This window comes from Loxodonta africana, chromosome 1 (genome assembly GCF_030014295.1).
Source record: "Loxodonta africana isolate mLoxAfr1 chromosome 1, mLoxAfr1.hap2, whole genome shotgun sequence".
In the NCBI taxonomy this organism is placed as follows: domain Eukaryota; kingdom Metazoa; phylum Chordata; class Mammalia; order Proboscidea; family Elephantidae; genus Loxodonta; species Loxodonta africana.
The window spans coordinates 100,124,968-100,141,612 of NC_087342.1; the positions used below are offsets into that span (position 1 = coordinate 100,124,968).

A 16,645-nucleotide genomic window follows, 5' to 3' on the forward strand; every position below is an offset into this window, starting at 1 on the left:
CCAACCCATTGTCCAATCCAATCCCTGTCTGAAGAGTTGGCTTCGGGAATGGTTCCTGTCCTGGGGCAACAGAAGGTCTGGGGGCCATGACCACTGGGGTCCTTCTAGTCTTAATCAGATCATTAAGTCTGATCTTATGAGAATTTGGGGTCTGCATCCCACACATCAGGGGTTCTCTGTTGTATTCTCTGTCAGGGCAGTCATTGGTTGTAGCCAGACACCATCTAGTTCTTCTGGTCTCAGGATGATGTAGCCACTGTTTCATGTAGCCCTTTCTATCTCTTGGGCTCGTAATGGCCTTGTGTCCTTGGTGTTCTTCATTCTCCTTTGATCCAGGTGGGTTGAAACCAATTGATGCATCTTAGATGGCTGCTTGCTAGCGTTTAAGACCCCAGACACCACTCTTCAAAGTGGGATGCAGAATGTTTTCTTAATAGATTTTATTATGCCAATTGACTTAGAGGTCCCCTGAAACCATGGCCCCCTTCGAAGCGTTCAGTTTATTCAGGAAACTTCTTTGCTTTTGGCTTAGTCCAGTTGTGCTGACCTCCCCTGTATTGTGTGCTGTCTTTCCCTTCACCTAAATTAGTTCTTATCTACTGTCTAATTAGTGAATGCCCCCTCCCACCCTCCCTCCTTCCCCACTCTCGTAACTACAAAAAAATGTTTTCTTCTCGGTTTAAACTATTTCTCAAGTTCTTATAATAGTGGTCTTATACAATATTTGTCCTTTTGCAACTGACTAATTTCACTCAGCATAATGCCTTGCAGGTTCCTCCATGTTATGAAATGGTTCACAGACTCCTCACTGTTCTTTATTGATGCGTAGTATTCCATTGTGAATATACCATAATTTATTTATCCATTCATCCGTTGATGGGCACCTTGGTTGTTTCCATCTTTTTGCTATTATAAACAGTGCTGTGATAAACATGGGTGTGCATATATCTGTTCTTATAAAGGCTCTTATTTCTCTAGGATATATTCCAAGGAGTGGGATTGCTGGATCGTATACTAGTTCTATTTCTAGCTTTTTAAGGAAGCGCCAAATTGATATCCAAAGTTGTTATACCATTTGACATTCCCACCAGCAATGTATAAGTGTTCCAATCTCTCCACAGCCTCTCCAACATTTATTATTTTGTGATTTTTGGATTAATGCCAGCCTTATTGGAGTCAGATGAAATCTCATTGTAGTTTTCATCTTCATTTCTCTAATGGCTAATGATCGTGAACATTTCCTCATACACCTGTTAGCTACCTGAATGTCTTCTTTAGCGAAGTGTCTATTCATATCTTTTGCCCATTTTTTAATTGGGTTATTTGTCTTTCTGCAGTTGAGTTTTTGCAGTATTATGTAGATTTTAGGGATCAGGAGCTGATCAGAAATGTCATAGCTAAAAACTTTTTCCCAGTCTGTAGGTAGTCTTTTTATTCGTTTGGTGAAGTCTTTGAATGAGCATAGGTGTTTGATTTTTAGGAGCTCCCAGTTATCTAGTTTTTCTTCTACGTTCTTTATAATGTTTTGTATACTGTTTATGCCATGTATTAGGGCTCCTAACATTGTCCATGTTTTTTCTTCCGTGATCTTTATCGTTTTAGATTTTATACTTGGGTCTTTGATCCATTTTGAGTCAGTTTCTGTGCATGGAGTGAGGTATGGGTCTTGTTTCATTTTTTTGCAGATGGATATCCAGTTATGCCAACACCGTTTGTTTAAAAAAACTGTCTTTTCCCCATTTAACTGTTTTTGGGCCTTTGTCAAATATCAACTGCTCATATGTGGATGGATTTATGTCTGGATTCTCAATTCTGTTCCATTGGTCCATGTATCTGTTGTTGTACCAGTACCAGGCTGTTTTGACTACTGTGGTTCTAAATAATAGGTTCTAAAATCAGGTAAGGTAAGGCCTCCCACTTGGTTCTTTTTCAGTAATGACTTATTTATCTGGGGCCTCTTTCCCTTCCATATGAAATTGGTGATTTGTTTCTCCATCTCATTAAAAAATGTCCTTGGGATTTGGATCAGAATTGCATTAAATGTATAGATCGCTTTTGGTAGAATAGACATTTTTATAATGTTAAGTCTTCCTATCCATGGGCAAGGTATGTTCTTCCACTTATGTAAGTCTCTCTTGGTTTCTTGCAGAAGTGTACTCTAGTTTTCTTTTACATCTCTGGTAAGATTTATTCCTAAGTATTTTATCTTCTTGGGGACTACTGTAAATGGCATTGATTCGGTGAGTTCCTCTGCGATGTTCTTTTTGTTGGTGTAGAGGACTCCAACTGATTTTTGTATGTTTATCTTGTATCCCAATACTCTGCTGAACTCTATTAGTTTCAGTAGTTTTCTGGGGGATTCCTTAGGGTTTTCTGTATATAAGATCATGTCATCTGCAAATAGAGATACTTTGACTTCTTCCTTGCCAATCTGGATGGATGCCCTTTATTTCTTTGTCTAGCCTAATTGCTCTGGCTAGGACTTTCAGCACAGTGTTGAATAAGAGTGGTGATAAAGGGCATCCTTGTCTGGTTGCCGATCTCAGTGGGAATGTTTTCAGGCTCTCTCCATTTAGGGTGGTGTTGGCTTTTGGCTTTGTATAAATGCTCTTTATTATGTTGAGAAATTTTCCTTCTATTCCTATATTGCTGAGAGTTTTTATCATGAATGGAAGTTGAACTTTGTCAAATGCGTTTTCCTGCATCAGTTGATGAAATCATGTCATTGTTGTCTTTTATTTATGTGGTGGATTACATTAATTGTTTTTCTAATGTTGAACCATCCCTGCATACCTGGTACGAATCCCACTTGGTCATGGTGAATTCTTTTTTTGATATGTTGTTGAATTCTATTGGCTCGAATTTTGTTGAGGATTTTTGCATCTACATTCACGAGGGATATAGGTGTATAATTTTCTTGTGGTGTCTTTACCTGGTTTTGGTATCAGGGATATGGTGGCTTCATAGAATGAATTTGGTAGTATTCCGTCCTTTTCTATGCTCTGAAATACCTTTAGTAGTAGTGGTGTTAACTTTTCTCTGACAGTTTGGTAGAGTTCTGCAGTGAAGCCATCAGGACACGTGCTTTTTTTTGTTGGGATTTTTTTGATTACCATTTCAATCTCTTCTTTTGTTATGGGTCTATTTAGTTGTTCTACCTCTGTTTGTGTTAGTTTAGGTAGGTAGTGTGTTTCTAGGAATTCATCCATTTCTTCTAGGTTTTCAAATTTATTTGAGTATAGTTTTTCATAGTAATCTGATATGATTCTTTTAATTTCAGTTGGGTCTGTTGTAACACGCCCATCTCATTTCTTATTCAGGTTATTTGCTTCCTCTCCTGTTTTTCTTTTGTCAGTTTGGCCAGTGGTTTATCAATTTTGTTGATTTTTTTTTTTTTTTTTTTAAAAACCAGCTTTTAAAAGACCATACTTAATGGTCTGACTGAGACTAGAGGATTCCCGGCGGTTATGGTCCCCAAACCTTCTGTTGGCACAGGACAGGAACCATCCCTGAAGACAACTCATCAGACATGAAAGGGACTGGACAGTGAGTAGGAGAGAGATGCTGATGAAGAGTGAGCTAATTATATCAGGTAGACACTTGAGACTGTGTTGGCAACTCCTGTCTGGAGGGGGGATGGAAGGATAGAGAGAGTTGGAAGCTGGCAAAAGTGTCACGAAAGGATAGACTGGAAGGGTTGACTCATTAGGGGGAGAGCAAGTGGGAGTACGGAGTAAGATGTACATAAACTTATATGTGACAGTCTGACTTGATTTGTAAACGTTCACTTGAAGCTCAATAAAAGTTAATTAAAAAAAAAAAAAAACCAGCTTTTGGTCTTGTTAATTCTTTCAATTGTTTTCCTGTCTTCTATTTCATTTAGTTCAGCTCTAATTTTTCTTGGTTGTTTTCTTCTGTTGCCTATGGGTTTCTCTTGTGGCTCTCTTTGTATTTGTTCAAGGTGTAGGGATAATTCTTTGATTTTGGCCCTTTGTTCTTTTTGGATGTGTGCATTTATTGAGATAAATTGGCCTTCGAGCACCGCTTTTGCTGTGTCCCAAAGGTTCTAATAGGAAGTGTTTTCATTCTCATTGGATTCTCTAAATTTCTTTATTCCATCCGTAATGTCTTCTATAATCCAGTCACTTTTGAGCAGGATATTGTTCAGTTTCCAAGTGTTTGATTTCTTTTCCTTGCTTTTCCTGTTATTGATTTCCAGTTTTATGGTCTTATGGTTAGAGAAGATGCTTGGTAATATTTCAGTGTTTTGGATCCTGCAAAGGCTTGCTTTATGACCTAAATATGTGGTCTATTCTAGAGAGTGTTCCAGGTGCACTAGAAAGGAAAACATAGTTGGTTGCTTTTGGGTGGAGTGTTGTGTGTGTGTCTATAAGGTCAAGTTGGTTGATTGTGGCATTTAGATCTTCCGTGTCTTTATTGAACTTCTTTCTGGATGTCCTGTCCTTCACCGAAAGTGGTATGTTGAAGTCTCCTATCATTATTGTGGAGCTGTCTATCTCACTTTTCAATGCTGATAGAGTTTATTTTATGTATCATGCATACCTGTCATTGGGTGCAGAAATATTTCATATGGTTATATCTTCTTGTTGTGTTGTCCCTTGAATCATTATATAGTGTCCTTCTTCACCCTTTCTGATGGATTTAACTTCAAAGTCTATTTTTCCAGAAAATACTGTTGCCACTCGTGCTCTTTTTTGATTGTTGTTTGCTTGATATATTTTTTTCCATCCTTTGAGTTTTAGTTTGTTTGTGTCTCTAAGTCTAAGGTGTGTCTCTTGTAGGCAGCATATAGATGGATCGTGTTTTTTAATCCATTCTGCCACTCTCTGTCTCTTTATTGGTGCGTTTAGTCCATTTACATTCAGTGTAATTATGGATAGGTACGAATTTAGTGCTGTCATTTTGATGTCTTTTTTTGTGTGTTGACAGTTTCTTTTTCCCACTTGATTTTATGTGCTGAGTAGATTTTCTTTATATATTGTCCTTTCCTCATATTTGTTGTTGATTTTGTTTCTGCTGAGTCTGTATTTTTCCCTTGTATTTTATTTTGATGAGTAGGATAGTTTGTCTCCTTTGTGGTTACCTTATTATTTACCCCTATTTTTCTAAATTTAAAACTTTTATTTCTTTGTATCGCCATATCTTCCTCTCCATATGGAAGGTGTACGATTACATTTGTTAGTCCCTCCTTATTATTTTAATGTTGTCTTCTTTTACATAATAACATCGCTGTTATCCTGCTTGGGGCCCCCTTTTTTTTTTTTTATAATCTTGCTTTGCTTTTTGGGGGGATTTCCCTGTCTAGGTTGACTTCTGGTTGCTCTGCGCAGTGTTCTAGTCTTGGGCTGATATCTGATATTATTGATTTTCTAACCAAAGAACTCCCTTTAGTATTTCTTACAGTTTTGGTTTGTTTTTTATGAATTCCCTCAACTTGTGTTTATCTGGAATTGTCTTAATTTCACCTTCATATTTAAGAGACAGTTTTGATGGCTATGTGATTCTTGGCAGGCAGTTTTTTTCCTTCAATTTTTTTAAATATGTCATCCCATTGCCTTCTTGCCTGCATGGTTTCTGCCGAGTGCTCCGAGCTTATTCTTATTGGCTCTCCTTTGTAAGTGACTTTTCTTTTATCCCTCGCTGCTCTTATAATTGTCTCTTTATCTTTCATTTTGGCAAGCTTGAGTATAATTATGTCTTGGTGAGTTTCTTTTAAGATCTACGTAATGTGGAGTTCGATAAGCATCTTGAATAGATATCTTCTCATCTTTAACAATATCAGGGAAGTTTTCTGCCAAGAAATTTTCAACAATTTTCTCTTATCCCTTCCTGTTCTGGTACACCAATCACTTGTAGGTTATTTCTCTTGATAGAGTCCCACATGATTCTTAAAGTTTCTTCATTTTTTAAAATTGTTTAATCAGATTTTTCTTCAAATATATTAGTGCCAAGTGATTTATCTTTGAGTTCAGAAATTCTAGCTTCTACTTGGTCCATTTTGCTCCTCTGACTTTCTATTGAGGTGTCTAATTCTTTAATTTTATAGTTAATCTTCTGAATTTCTGATTGCTGTCTGTCTATGGATTTTTTTTTCCAGCTTATTAAACTTTTCATTATGTTTCTGAATAATCTTTCTAATTTCTTCAGTTGCTTTATCTATGTGTTCCTTAGCTTGTTTTGCGTATTGCCTCGTTTCCTTCCTGATGTCTTTAAGGGTTGTGTATATTAAACTTTTGTATTCTGCATCTGGTAAGTCCAGGAATGCACTTTGATCTAGAAGATCCCTGGATTCTTTGTTTTGAGAGCCTGTTGAGGTGATCATGGCCTGTTTCTTTATGTGTCTTGATATTGACTGTGATCTCCGAGCCATCTGTAAGTTATTGTATTAGTTTATGCTTGCTTACTGTGTCGTAGCTGCTTGCTTTGTTTTGTTTTGGTACACCCCTGTGGAGTGCTTGAGTGAGCTAGCTTGATTATTTTCTCCTTTCAAGCTTTGGTGTCCTGTCCCCAGCTGGCTAAAGATGTTATCGGGTATATCAGTGTAGGAGTCCATTCAGTTTTCTAGTATGAATTCAGCTCAGGTTTCCAGGTAGCCGATATCAAGTGTGTAGTACAGGCTCTGTCCTACAGTCTTACAGGGGCAGGGGTGATTGATGCATATACCGGTATCTGATTGTAGCAGAGGGTCACGCTCTGAATAAGGCAGGGGGCTGAGAACCGACCGCCAGTGTCGCTGAGGAAAACGTGTCACTGTTCCCTAGAGTGTGCAGGTGGGTGGGTTCTGCAGAGGGATCATGGGCACAGAAAGGTTTTGGTTTAAGGACTGGGAGGTACCAGTTATCTTTGGACCCCTGTTGCAGGTGGCTGGGTGACCTGAGTGGAGGTACCAGTCATTAGGTTCCTGATGTGGGTAGGTGAGGACCTTGTTTAATAGGCAAAGCAATTTCAAACGTCAAACACCCACCTCTCTACCGCACAGCTGAAATGGTTATAGTTAACACCAAGGGCCTATTCTTCCGAAATAGGCCCACACAGGTCCATGCAGAAGGGAAAGGTGCTCAAGGTCTAGGGGCAGTTTATGCCTGGACAGGAGCTGTTTCTGTTTTGAACTTAACTTCCCTGGGTAATGGAGCTAGCAAATTATCTTTTCCCCGCAGTTACAAAGTTTTTCCTTCCCCAAGGCCGGGAGGATGGCTGTAGGTGCGCACCAGGGTCTATCTCAGGCCCAGGGGTTCAGGCACTGAAGCCGGATTGGGGGTAGGGGGTCTGCGGTTAAACATACGGAAGTACTTACCTTTTGCCGAGGGCTCACCGGTCTCCTCAGGTTCCAGAGGTATAAGTGGGCTCTGTGTGTGGGTACTTCTCCCTGTGGAAACTGGGGCCGAATGCTAGGACCAGCCTGGTGCCACCGCTGCTCCGGGAATGGTGCCTGAGGGCTTCCCGCCATTCCGGTCTGGTAACTCCTCTCCACTTCTGAAAGGCCTCTTCCTCCCCCTGCCCCTCAGTTCATTGTCTAAGCTTGCCTTTGATGCTCAGGGCTCCCAGCTTGTCACAAATATACTCGTTCCACTTGTTTTTTTCGGGTCTTTGTTGTAAAGAGGGCTTGATGGAAGTGCTTGTCTATTCTGCCATCTTGGCTCCGCCTTCTCTTTTTAATGTTTTGTTGTGTTTAGGTGAAAGTTTATAGAACGAATTTTGTTCCCATTCAGTAACGCAAAGTGTTCCATGACATTGGTTGTATTCCCCACATTGTGTGAATATTCTCCTCATTTCTGCCCTGGGTTCTGTATTTCCTTTTATCTGGTTTCTGTGCCCCTTCCTATGTTCTCATCTTTGCTTTTGGGTAAATGTCACCCTTTTGGTCTCATATAATTGTTTGTTTTACGGAGCACATTCTTGTCTGGTGTTATTATTTATTTTATAGGCGTGTCTATTTCTTGGCTGGAAGGTGGTTTCCAGGAATGGCTGTAGTTCCACATCGGCGGTGGGGGGTGGGGGTGGGGGGGGGCATGTGGTGTCTTAGGCCCATAGTGTCAGGGGTTCCTCCAGTCTCTTTTCAGGCTAGTATATTGTGATTTTTTTTTTTTTTAAATGAATTGGATTTTTTGTTCTGCATTTTTCTCCCATTCTCTCTGGGCCCCCTATTGTGATTCTTCCTGGTCAGAGCATTTGATAGTGGTAGCCAGGCACCATCTAGTTCTTTTGATCTTGGGGTAATATAGGCTGTGGTGCATGTGGTTAGTTCTTTGGACTGTTGGTCCCCTTGAATCTTTCGTTTTCTTCATTCTGCTTTACTCTTGACAGGAAGAGACCACTAGTTGTATCTTAGATGGCTGCTCAAAAGCTTTTAAGACCCCAGACAGTACTCACCAAAATAGGATGTGTAGAGTATTGTCTTTATGCACTATGTTATGCCAGTTAATGTAGATGGCCCCTGAGTTGGTAGTCCTTAGCCTTCAAGCCTAGTATCTTCATCCCAGGAAGTGTTTGGTTGTACATAAAAAGTTTCCAAGACTGTGCTCCTTGTGTGTTCTGTTATCTATATTAGCATATACATACAACATCTACAAATATATCTGTAGAGATATCCACAGCCTAACCTGTATCTGCAGGTGGGTGTGCCCCCTTACATCCTCCCATGCCTTTCTAGCATACGTATCTACCTGTGTATCCCTTTGTAAATTATCGTTTGCTGATGCTGTTGTTGGAGGATTCTCTGTAGTAATTGCTGCATTTGCCATTTGCCTTGTGTTCCCCTCAGTGTCTTCCTTTGCCTTTGTCATGTTGTGCTGACTTCCCCCATACAGTGTGTTGCGATTTCCTTCACCTGCGTTAGCATGTGTCTTCTAGTTAATAGCTTGCTGTTCCTCGCCTCCCTTTCCTGGTAACCATCAAAGAATGTTTTCTTTTTCTGTGTGTAAATCTTTTCTTGTTTTTTTATAATAGTGGTCTCATATAATATTTGTCCATTTGTGATTGGCTTATTTCAGTAAACATAATGTCCTCCAAATTCATCCATGTCGTGAAACGTTTCTAGGATTTGTCATTATTCTTTATCGTTATATAGTATTCCATTGTGTGTATGTACCACAGTTTGTTTATCTGTTCATTTGTTGATGGACACTTAAATTGTTTCCATCTTTTTGCCATTGTGAATAATGCTGCAACAAAAACAGATGTATTTGTGTCTATTCGTGTCACGGCTCTTATTTCTGTAGGGTATATACCTAGGAGTGGGATTGCTGAAACATCATATTTCTGTTCCTAGCTTTTTAAGTAAGTGCCGTGTTATTTTCCATAGTGTTTGTACCATTTTACATTCCTACCAGCAGTATGTAAGAGTTCTAGTGTTGCCAGCATTTGTTGTTTCCTGTTTTTTTGAGTAGTGCCATTGCTGTCAGGGTGAGATGGTATCTCAACACCCTTTGTTAAAGAGACTGTCTATTCCTGATTTAATGGACTTTGGCCCTTTGTCAAAAATCAGCTGTCCATAGATAAATAGATTTACTTCTGGCTTCTCAATTCTGTTCCATTGGTCTGTGTGTCTGTTGTGCCAGTACCAGGCTGTTTTGACTACTGTGGCTGTGTAAATAGACTGCGATCAGGAAGTGTGAGTTATCCTACTTTGTTTTTCTTCAATAATGCTTTACTTAGCTGGGGCCTCTTTCCTTTCCATATAAAGTTGATAATTAGTTTTTCCATCCTGTTAAACAATACTGTTGATATTTGGATTGGGATTGCATTGTATTTGTAGATTGTCTTGGGTAGAGTTGACATTTTTACAATGTTAAGTCTTCCTATCCATGAGCGTGGTATCTTTTTTGCATTTATGAAGGTCTTTTTTGGTTTCTTGCAGTAATGTTTTATGGTTTTCTTTGTATAAGTGTTTTTATGTCCCCAGTTAGATTTATTGCTACGTATTTTATTGGGGGGGGGCTAGGTGGTGCAGTGGTTAAGAGATCGGCTGCTAACCAAAAGGTTGGCAGCTCGAATCCACCAGCTGATCCTTGGAAACTCTGTGGGATAGTTCTGCTCTGTCCTGTAGGGTCACTATGAGTCAGAATTGACTGGATGACAATGAAGTTTCTTATTGTAAATGATACTGTTTTCCTGATTTCCTTTTCAAAGTTCTCCTCATTGGTGTAGATGAATCAGTTATGGTGATCTTGTGTTCTGCTACTTTGCTGAATCCTTTTATTAGTTCCAGTAGCTTTCTTGTGAAGTCTTTGGGTGTTTTCTATGTATAGAATCATATCATCAGCAAATAGGGATAGTTTTGCTTCTTCTTGAAGTCTTACATGTTTTTGAGCAGTGGTTTACTTCCATCTTGTTTTTTATCAGCTAGATTTGTCTTTATTATTGCGGTTATTGCATTTAAGTTTTATACTAAGTTACATTGTTAATAACTAAGGAGATTGTGAACTCCTTAATTAAACTAGTTTTCTCACTCCTTTTCTTCAGATTTTCAAAAGAAACAACCAGACGATGATTCCACTCCAAGTACAAGTAACAGCCAGTCAGATTTGTTTTCTGAAGAGACCACCAGTGACAACAACAATACCTCGATAACCACGCCAACTCTTAGTCCCAGCCAGCAGCCGCTTCCGACAGAACTGAATGTAACTTCACCGAGTAAAGAGGAGTGTAAGTACTCAGCTACTGTGAGGTGGTTAGGAGAGCAGCCCAAAAATGACATCACAAGCTTCCTGATGATATGTGGTCCCAGAAAAAAGACAGCAGCTGTTTTCGTTCAGGATAAATGCTCATGTATAGGGTCAACAGTCGGAAAATTAGAGAATACTTTTTAGTCATTCCATGGAATTTAAGGTCTTCTAAAAGATAGATAGCCTTTTACATTAGCTGTCAAGGTACCTGAAGTTTGAACCAGTCTAGGGCAGTGACTGCACATCAGAATGCACTGGGGATTTTCAAAACAATTTTAATCCTCAGCACAATCCCTGAGTCTAATTTAATCGGTCTGGAGTGGGCCCAGGGATCTGTTCTTTTTAACGCTGCAGAGGATTCTAATGTAGCAAGAGTTGAGAACCACTGGTCTAGGAAACTTAAGCCTGATTTGGGAACCTTGGATTGAAATCTTAGCCCTGTCACTAACTGGTCCTGGAATGTGTCTAAGTATTTAAATGAGATAATAACACTACATACTTCACAGAACACAGGATATTTGAAGGGAGAAGAAGATGGTTTCTGTTACTCTTCTCTGAGTCCTCAGTGAAAGAATATGGTTGTAATCTCTGTGATATGGAAGTTCATTGTCCACTTAATCTTTGTAATGCCAGAACTATCTCTGTTGAGGCACAACTGTAACTGACAGTATTTGCTGAAAATTATAGGGCTGTTAGGACATAGCAGGTTTTGCCTTTTAATATTCAACAGATTGAAATTTAGTGTTGCAAGTTTAGTGAATATTTAGAAATCTTTGGTATGTGGTAGGTCAGAATGTTCTGTTCACTAACTTTAGAAAGGTTAGCTGACAACAAATACTTACCTAACCTGTCATAAAACCACTGTACTAGGTGATATCGAGACTATAATAGTAAAGGTAATAGTCCCTATCCTCAAGGAATTTACTGTTTAACAGGGAGAAATTAAACGTACTTGTTACAATACGTCAGTGGTTCTCAACCAGGGCTGATCTTGCTCTTCCTCCCCCACTCTGAATATTTGGCGATGTCTGGAGGCCCAGGATGCTGCTGGACATCCTGTGTAGCGCAGGACAGCCCCTCACAACAAGAAATTATCTCGTTTGACACATCAGTAATGCCAAGATTGAGAAACTGTAGTATATTGTTTTATGTGCCCATCTTAATGGACACCTGGGGACGCAGTGATTAAAGTGCTTGGCTGCCAACCGAAAGGTTGGTGGTTCAAACCCACTAGCTGCTACATGGGAGAAAGATGTGGTAGTCTGCTTCCATAAAGATTTATATCCTTGGAAACCCTATGGTTTCCAAGTTCTGCTCTGTCCTACAGGGTCACTATAGGTCAAAATCAATTCCAGGGCAGTGGATTTAGTTTTATGAATTAAAGACTGGGATGGTTGAAAAAGGATGTTGGTGTTGAAGATGGACAAAGGTGATGAAAAGTCACTGTAAACAGAGTAGTTTGAGCTGTGGAAGTAACCTGCCAGTATTAAAAATGGGAAGCCTCATACTGAAATAACATTGCAGAAAGGGAATTTTTAAAATATTATAACTTACTAAGTTCCAGGGGCAGGAATAGACGTCATTTAAGAGAGGGAAGAAGATGCAAGTGGTAGTGGTAATGTTAAGGCAGTGGGTTTTATTTTGTTTTTAAATATCTATTTGGGGCCATGTACTTCATTGAGGAACTTATGAAAGCTGATGGCCCCTTGTCTCAGAAGAATACACACCATCTATATACATGCAATTTTCCATTAAAAATTACTGAACACTCACCTCCCGGTCTAAGGGAAAGGTTGGAGCTGGTCAGAATCTCACCTGATGGAAGGTGGATTGGATCACACATGCCAGCATTATTAGGCCACGGCTGAGCAGCCAAAATGCTCGTGATACAGATAACAATGGCTACCATTTGTTGGGCACTTTATGTGCAAGTCCTTCTTCTACATATTTTGCATATTTTCTCATTTATTCCTCATGATAATCCAGTGAGGTAGATGTTACCATAGTCTCATTCTATAGATGTGGAAACTTAGGCACAAAGACAGCAAGAAATTTTCCTGTGGTCACAAACTAGTAGATGCCAGAGCCACAAATGAAATTAAGGCATTAGTGAGTTTTAATCAGAGTTTGTGCTTTTAATCAATTAATTCACAATGTGAAATACAACTGTCACATGGAGAATAGAAATACTCATGTTGACAAAGATCAGCACATTCTCACCCAGTAATTAAGGTACGTGGAAACCCAAGTCGTAACCAAAACTTACTTTATTAATTCTGTCATGAAAAATCATTTAACAGGACTGAAAACCTTTCATGGGGCACCAACTTATAATAAGCATTTTCTTGACAAATGGCAAAGCACAGATGCCGAATAGATGGAGTAGATAAGTGAATTTTGAATGGAATCAGGCTAATTGTGTGGTGCATGCATGTCACCCTAAGGACATGTAAGGAAGGTCTTGTATTCAGTGGAGGATTCCATCTTCTCACCCCTGCCCCCTCTCCTCTGCCTGGACTTAGACCTGTGCTGACCTCTGGAGCCTCTAGGATACAACTGTTGTACTTCCATAACTTTCCAGTCTAGGCCATTGTAGATTGCGTTTGTTTGTTTTGTGGGGTTAGAGAAATACCTTCAAGGTGATTAACAAAAAAAAATGAAAACTAAACCTATTACATAGAGTCGATTCCAACTCATAGTGACCCTGTAGGACAGAGTAGAACTGCTCCATAGGGTTTCCAAGGAGTGCCTGGTGGATTCGAACTGCTGACCTTTTGGTTAGCAGCTGTACCTCTTAACCACTACGCTACCAGGGTTTCCAAGCAGATTAAGGAGGTCTAATAGGGTTGCTATGAGTCGGAACCGACTTGATGGCACTGGGTTTTTTTTTTTTTTTTTTTAATTCTGCAAACTTCACACCCATTCTGTCTTCCTGGTGACACTGCTCTGAACCATATGTGTTCATCTTACAGTTAAACTGTCTCGCTCTCTCTCTCTTTTTTTTAAATTGTGCTTTAGGGGAAGGTTTAGAGAGCTGATTAGTTTCTCATTAAACAATACGCGTATTGTTCTGTGACATTGGTTGCCAACTCCATGACATGTCAACGCTTTCTCCTTCTCAACCTTGGGTTCCCCATTACCAGCTTTTTTGTTCCCTCCTGCTTTTTTGGCCTTGTCCCTGGGCTGGTGTGCCCATTTAGTCTCATTTTGTTTTATGGGCCTGTCTGATCTTTGGCTGAAGGGTGAACCTCAGGAGTGACTTCAGTACTTAGTTAAAAGTGTCCAGGGGCAATACTCGGGGTTCTCCAGTCTCTGTCAGACTAGTAAGTCTGGTCTTTTTCTGTGAGTTAGAATTTTGCTCTACATTTTTCCCCAGCTCTGTTTGGGTCGATAAACTCTCTTGACCTAGCCTTGGAAGCGAGAAAGGATGTTGTCAGGTTTTAGTTAGAACACTGGGATCAGTTGCTGTTTTTAAATAAAATAGTCACCTTAAGTCAGTCTTATCAGAGTGGACTTACAAGATGGAAAATGCTCTCAACTTCATCTCTTTTATAAGTTAGCATTCCTTTTGTCCTCATGCCTCATGATCTGTTTGGGAGCTTTAGGATGTACACACCTACCTAGGTTGTGTGTGTATGTGTTTTGGACCCCCCCTACCCCCCAATCCTACTGGCATATTGGATGGAAATTGAGGTCTTAAAGGGGATTTGACTGGTCTATTTTCTTTCTAGACAGGAGAGGAAAAGAAACCTATACCTGCTACTAAAAAAATGGCAAGAAATGGGCTTGTTTTCAAATATTCTGAAATTCTAATCTAGCAGTTGAAGAGGGCCTGCCTCATACAGAACACTCTTCTAAGCTCTGTGGAGGCACATATTAAGAAATAAACAGCAACAGACACTTATATAAAACTGTGGTTTACAAGAGTCCTGGTGGCACAATCATTAAGTGCTCGGCTGCTAACAGAAAGGTTTGCGGTTTGAACCCACCAGTTGCTCTGCAGGAGAAAAGATTGTAAAGATTCTGTTACCCATTACCCTCCAGTTGATTCCAGCTCATAGTGATTGTAGCAGCTGAGTGCTTAGCCATTACACCACCAGGGCTTCTCTGTAGAGATGACAGCCCAAGAAACCTACGGGGCAGTTCTACTCTGTCCTGTAGGATCACTATGAATGGGAATCGATTCAATGGCACACAACAACATGCTTTATAACAGTAATTGGCAAACTATAGCCCTCAGGCCGAATCTACCCCATCACCTGTTTTTTGTACAGCCCACGAACTAAGAATGGATTTTATATTTTTTAATGGTTAAAAAAATAAAATATGAAAATCAAATTTAAGGGTCCCTAAATTTTTTAAATACAGTTTTATTGGAACACAGCCACATTCATTTGTTCTAAGTATTGTGTGGCTACTTTGTGCTACAACAGGAGAGTCGGGTACAGAGTTACAGAGACCCCTCTACAGAAAAGAGTTTGCCAACTCCTATTATGCAGAGCACTTTGACAAATGTTATGTCCCTGAATCATCCTGACAGTGTGCAAGATAGATAGCATAGATGTTCTCCCTCCTGTTCTGTAGCCGAGGGGCCCTGGTGGTGCAGAAGTTAGGGGATAAGGTGTTATGGCTGCCAACCAAAAGGTTGGCAGTTTTAATTCACCAGCTGCTCCTTGGAAACCCTATGGGGCAGTTCTACTCGGTCCTGTAGGGTCGCTATGAGTTGGAATTGACTCAAAGGCAGTGGGTTTTTTTGTTTTTTTTAATTCTATAGATGAAAAAAAGGAAGTTTGGATGGTGATGTGCCTCAAGTCACATAGCAGGACCAGAGCTCAGCTCTGGGCCTTTTTCATCTGTAATTCTCATATTTTTTCCTATTCATCTTTTCTGCATCTCCTCGAGAAATGCTTTTGTTTTAGCTAAAAAAAAAAAAAAAAGAAGAAGAAGAAGAAAAGATGAGCACCATATTAACCAGAATGTTAGTGAAGATTTTTAATGATTGAAGCTTCGTTTTCAAGTGCTGATTGGATTTTCCTTTTATATGACAGTGATTCTGGAAATAGAAATTGAGAACATCCTTTATTTGTGGTTAAATTAATTTGGTTGAACGAAAGATTTCCATTGTTTCCTTGGAAACGGATTCCTGGTGATAGATACCCTTACTCCCCCGGGGATTAAAAAAAAAGAAAAAGTAGTAGCTCATCTTAACAAGTTCTTGCTAGACTGTCCTTGAATCTTTTAACAGCATTGGGCTTTACTGGTTATCTGTCTTCATCCTTGCCTGACAAGTTTATCTGCACCCTGGAAAATTAGCATGACTGTCACCGAATGGCTGAATGGCTGAACTGTTTGTTTGATTGTTTGCTTTTACCAATTAAATTTCTAATAATCCTAAATGAAACCAGTTTCCTCTTTTTAAGACTGTGCCTGCTTCAGAAGACCAGATATTGGGCAAAACAGGCTGGCTTCTTCTCTAGAGCATTTAGAAAATACTGCTGCCTATTAAAAAAATATTTTATGACTTCCTGCTGGGCTGGTTTCAAGTGAAATATGGTGGGGAGATTTATTTACAGTTCTCTCTGTGTGTCTTTCTCTTCCCTTTTCTCTAATGAAGCTCGAAGCATCAGGCCGTTTATCAGAGATAATTATACAACATATGGAGCTTTTCTGATATATAATAGTCTCAAAGTGGAAGATTCTTTCCCATAATGAAGAATGCCCAAACTTTAAATGTCTCTTTTGATTTTAATTTAAAGGTGTTTTTTTTCCCCAGTGAATTTACTTATCTTGAAGCTGGTTCTGTAAAGCATGCTGCTTTTATTAGGGCCATGTTCTAAAAAGATTGATAACTTTGCAGTACAGTATGATGATGTACTGTTATGTACTGTATTGAATTGAATGGATGTAATTCACCAGGAATCAATGTATGGGGACATTAAATTAATCCCTGTCAAATTGCA

At 39.5% G+C, this 16,645-nt stretch overlaps 1 protein-coding gene across 3 annotated transcripts in view; it reads left to right on the top strand.

Annotated features, from left to right (window-relative positions):
• The window catches only part of ZFAND3 (zinc finger AN1-type containing 3), a 391,346-nt gene that overhangs the window by 268,569 nt on the left and 106,132 nt on the right, over positions 1 to 16,645 (top strand). For 2 of the 3 annotated variants that reach the window (XM_064285442.1, XM_064285438.1), the window contains exon 3: positions 10,483 to 10,665. In XM_064285442.1, the coding sequence (XP_064141512.1) occupies positions 10,483 to 10,665 (183 nt within the window). Of the gene's footprint in view, positions 1 to 3,432; positions 3,593 to 10,482; positions 10,666 to 16,645 lie in introns of those variants that run through there. The other variant, XM_023546106.2, reaches the window with a different exon arrangement.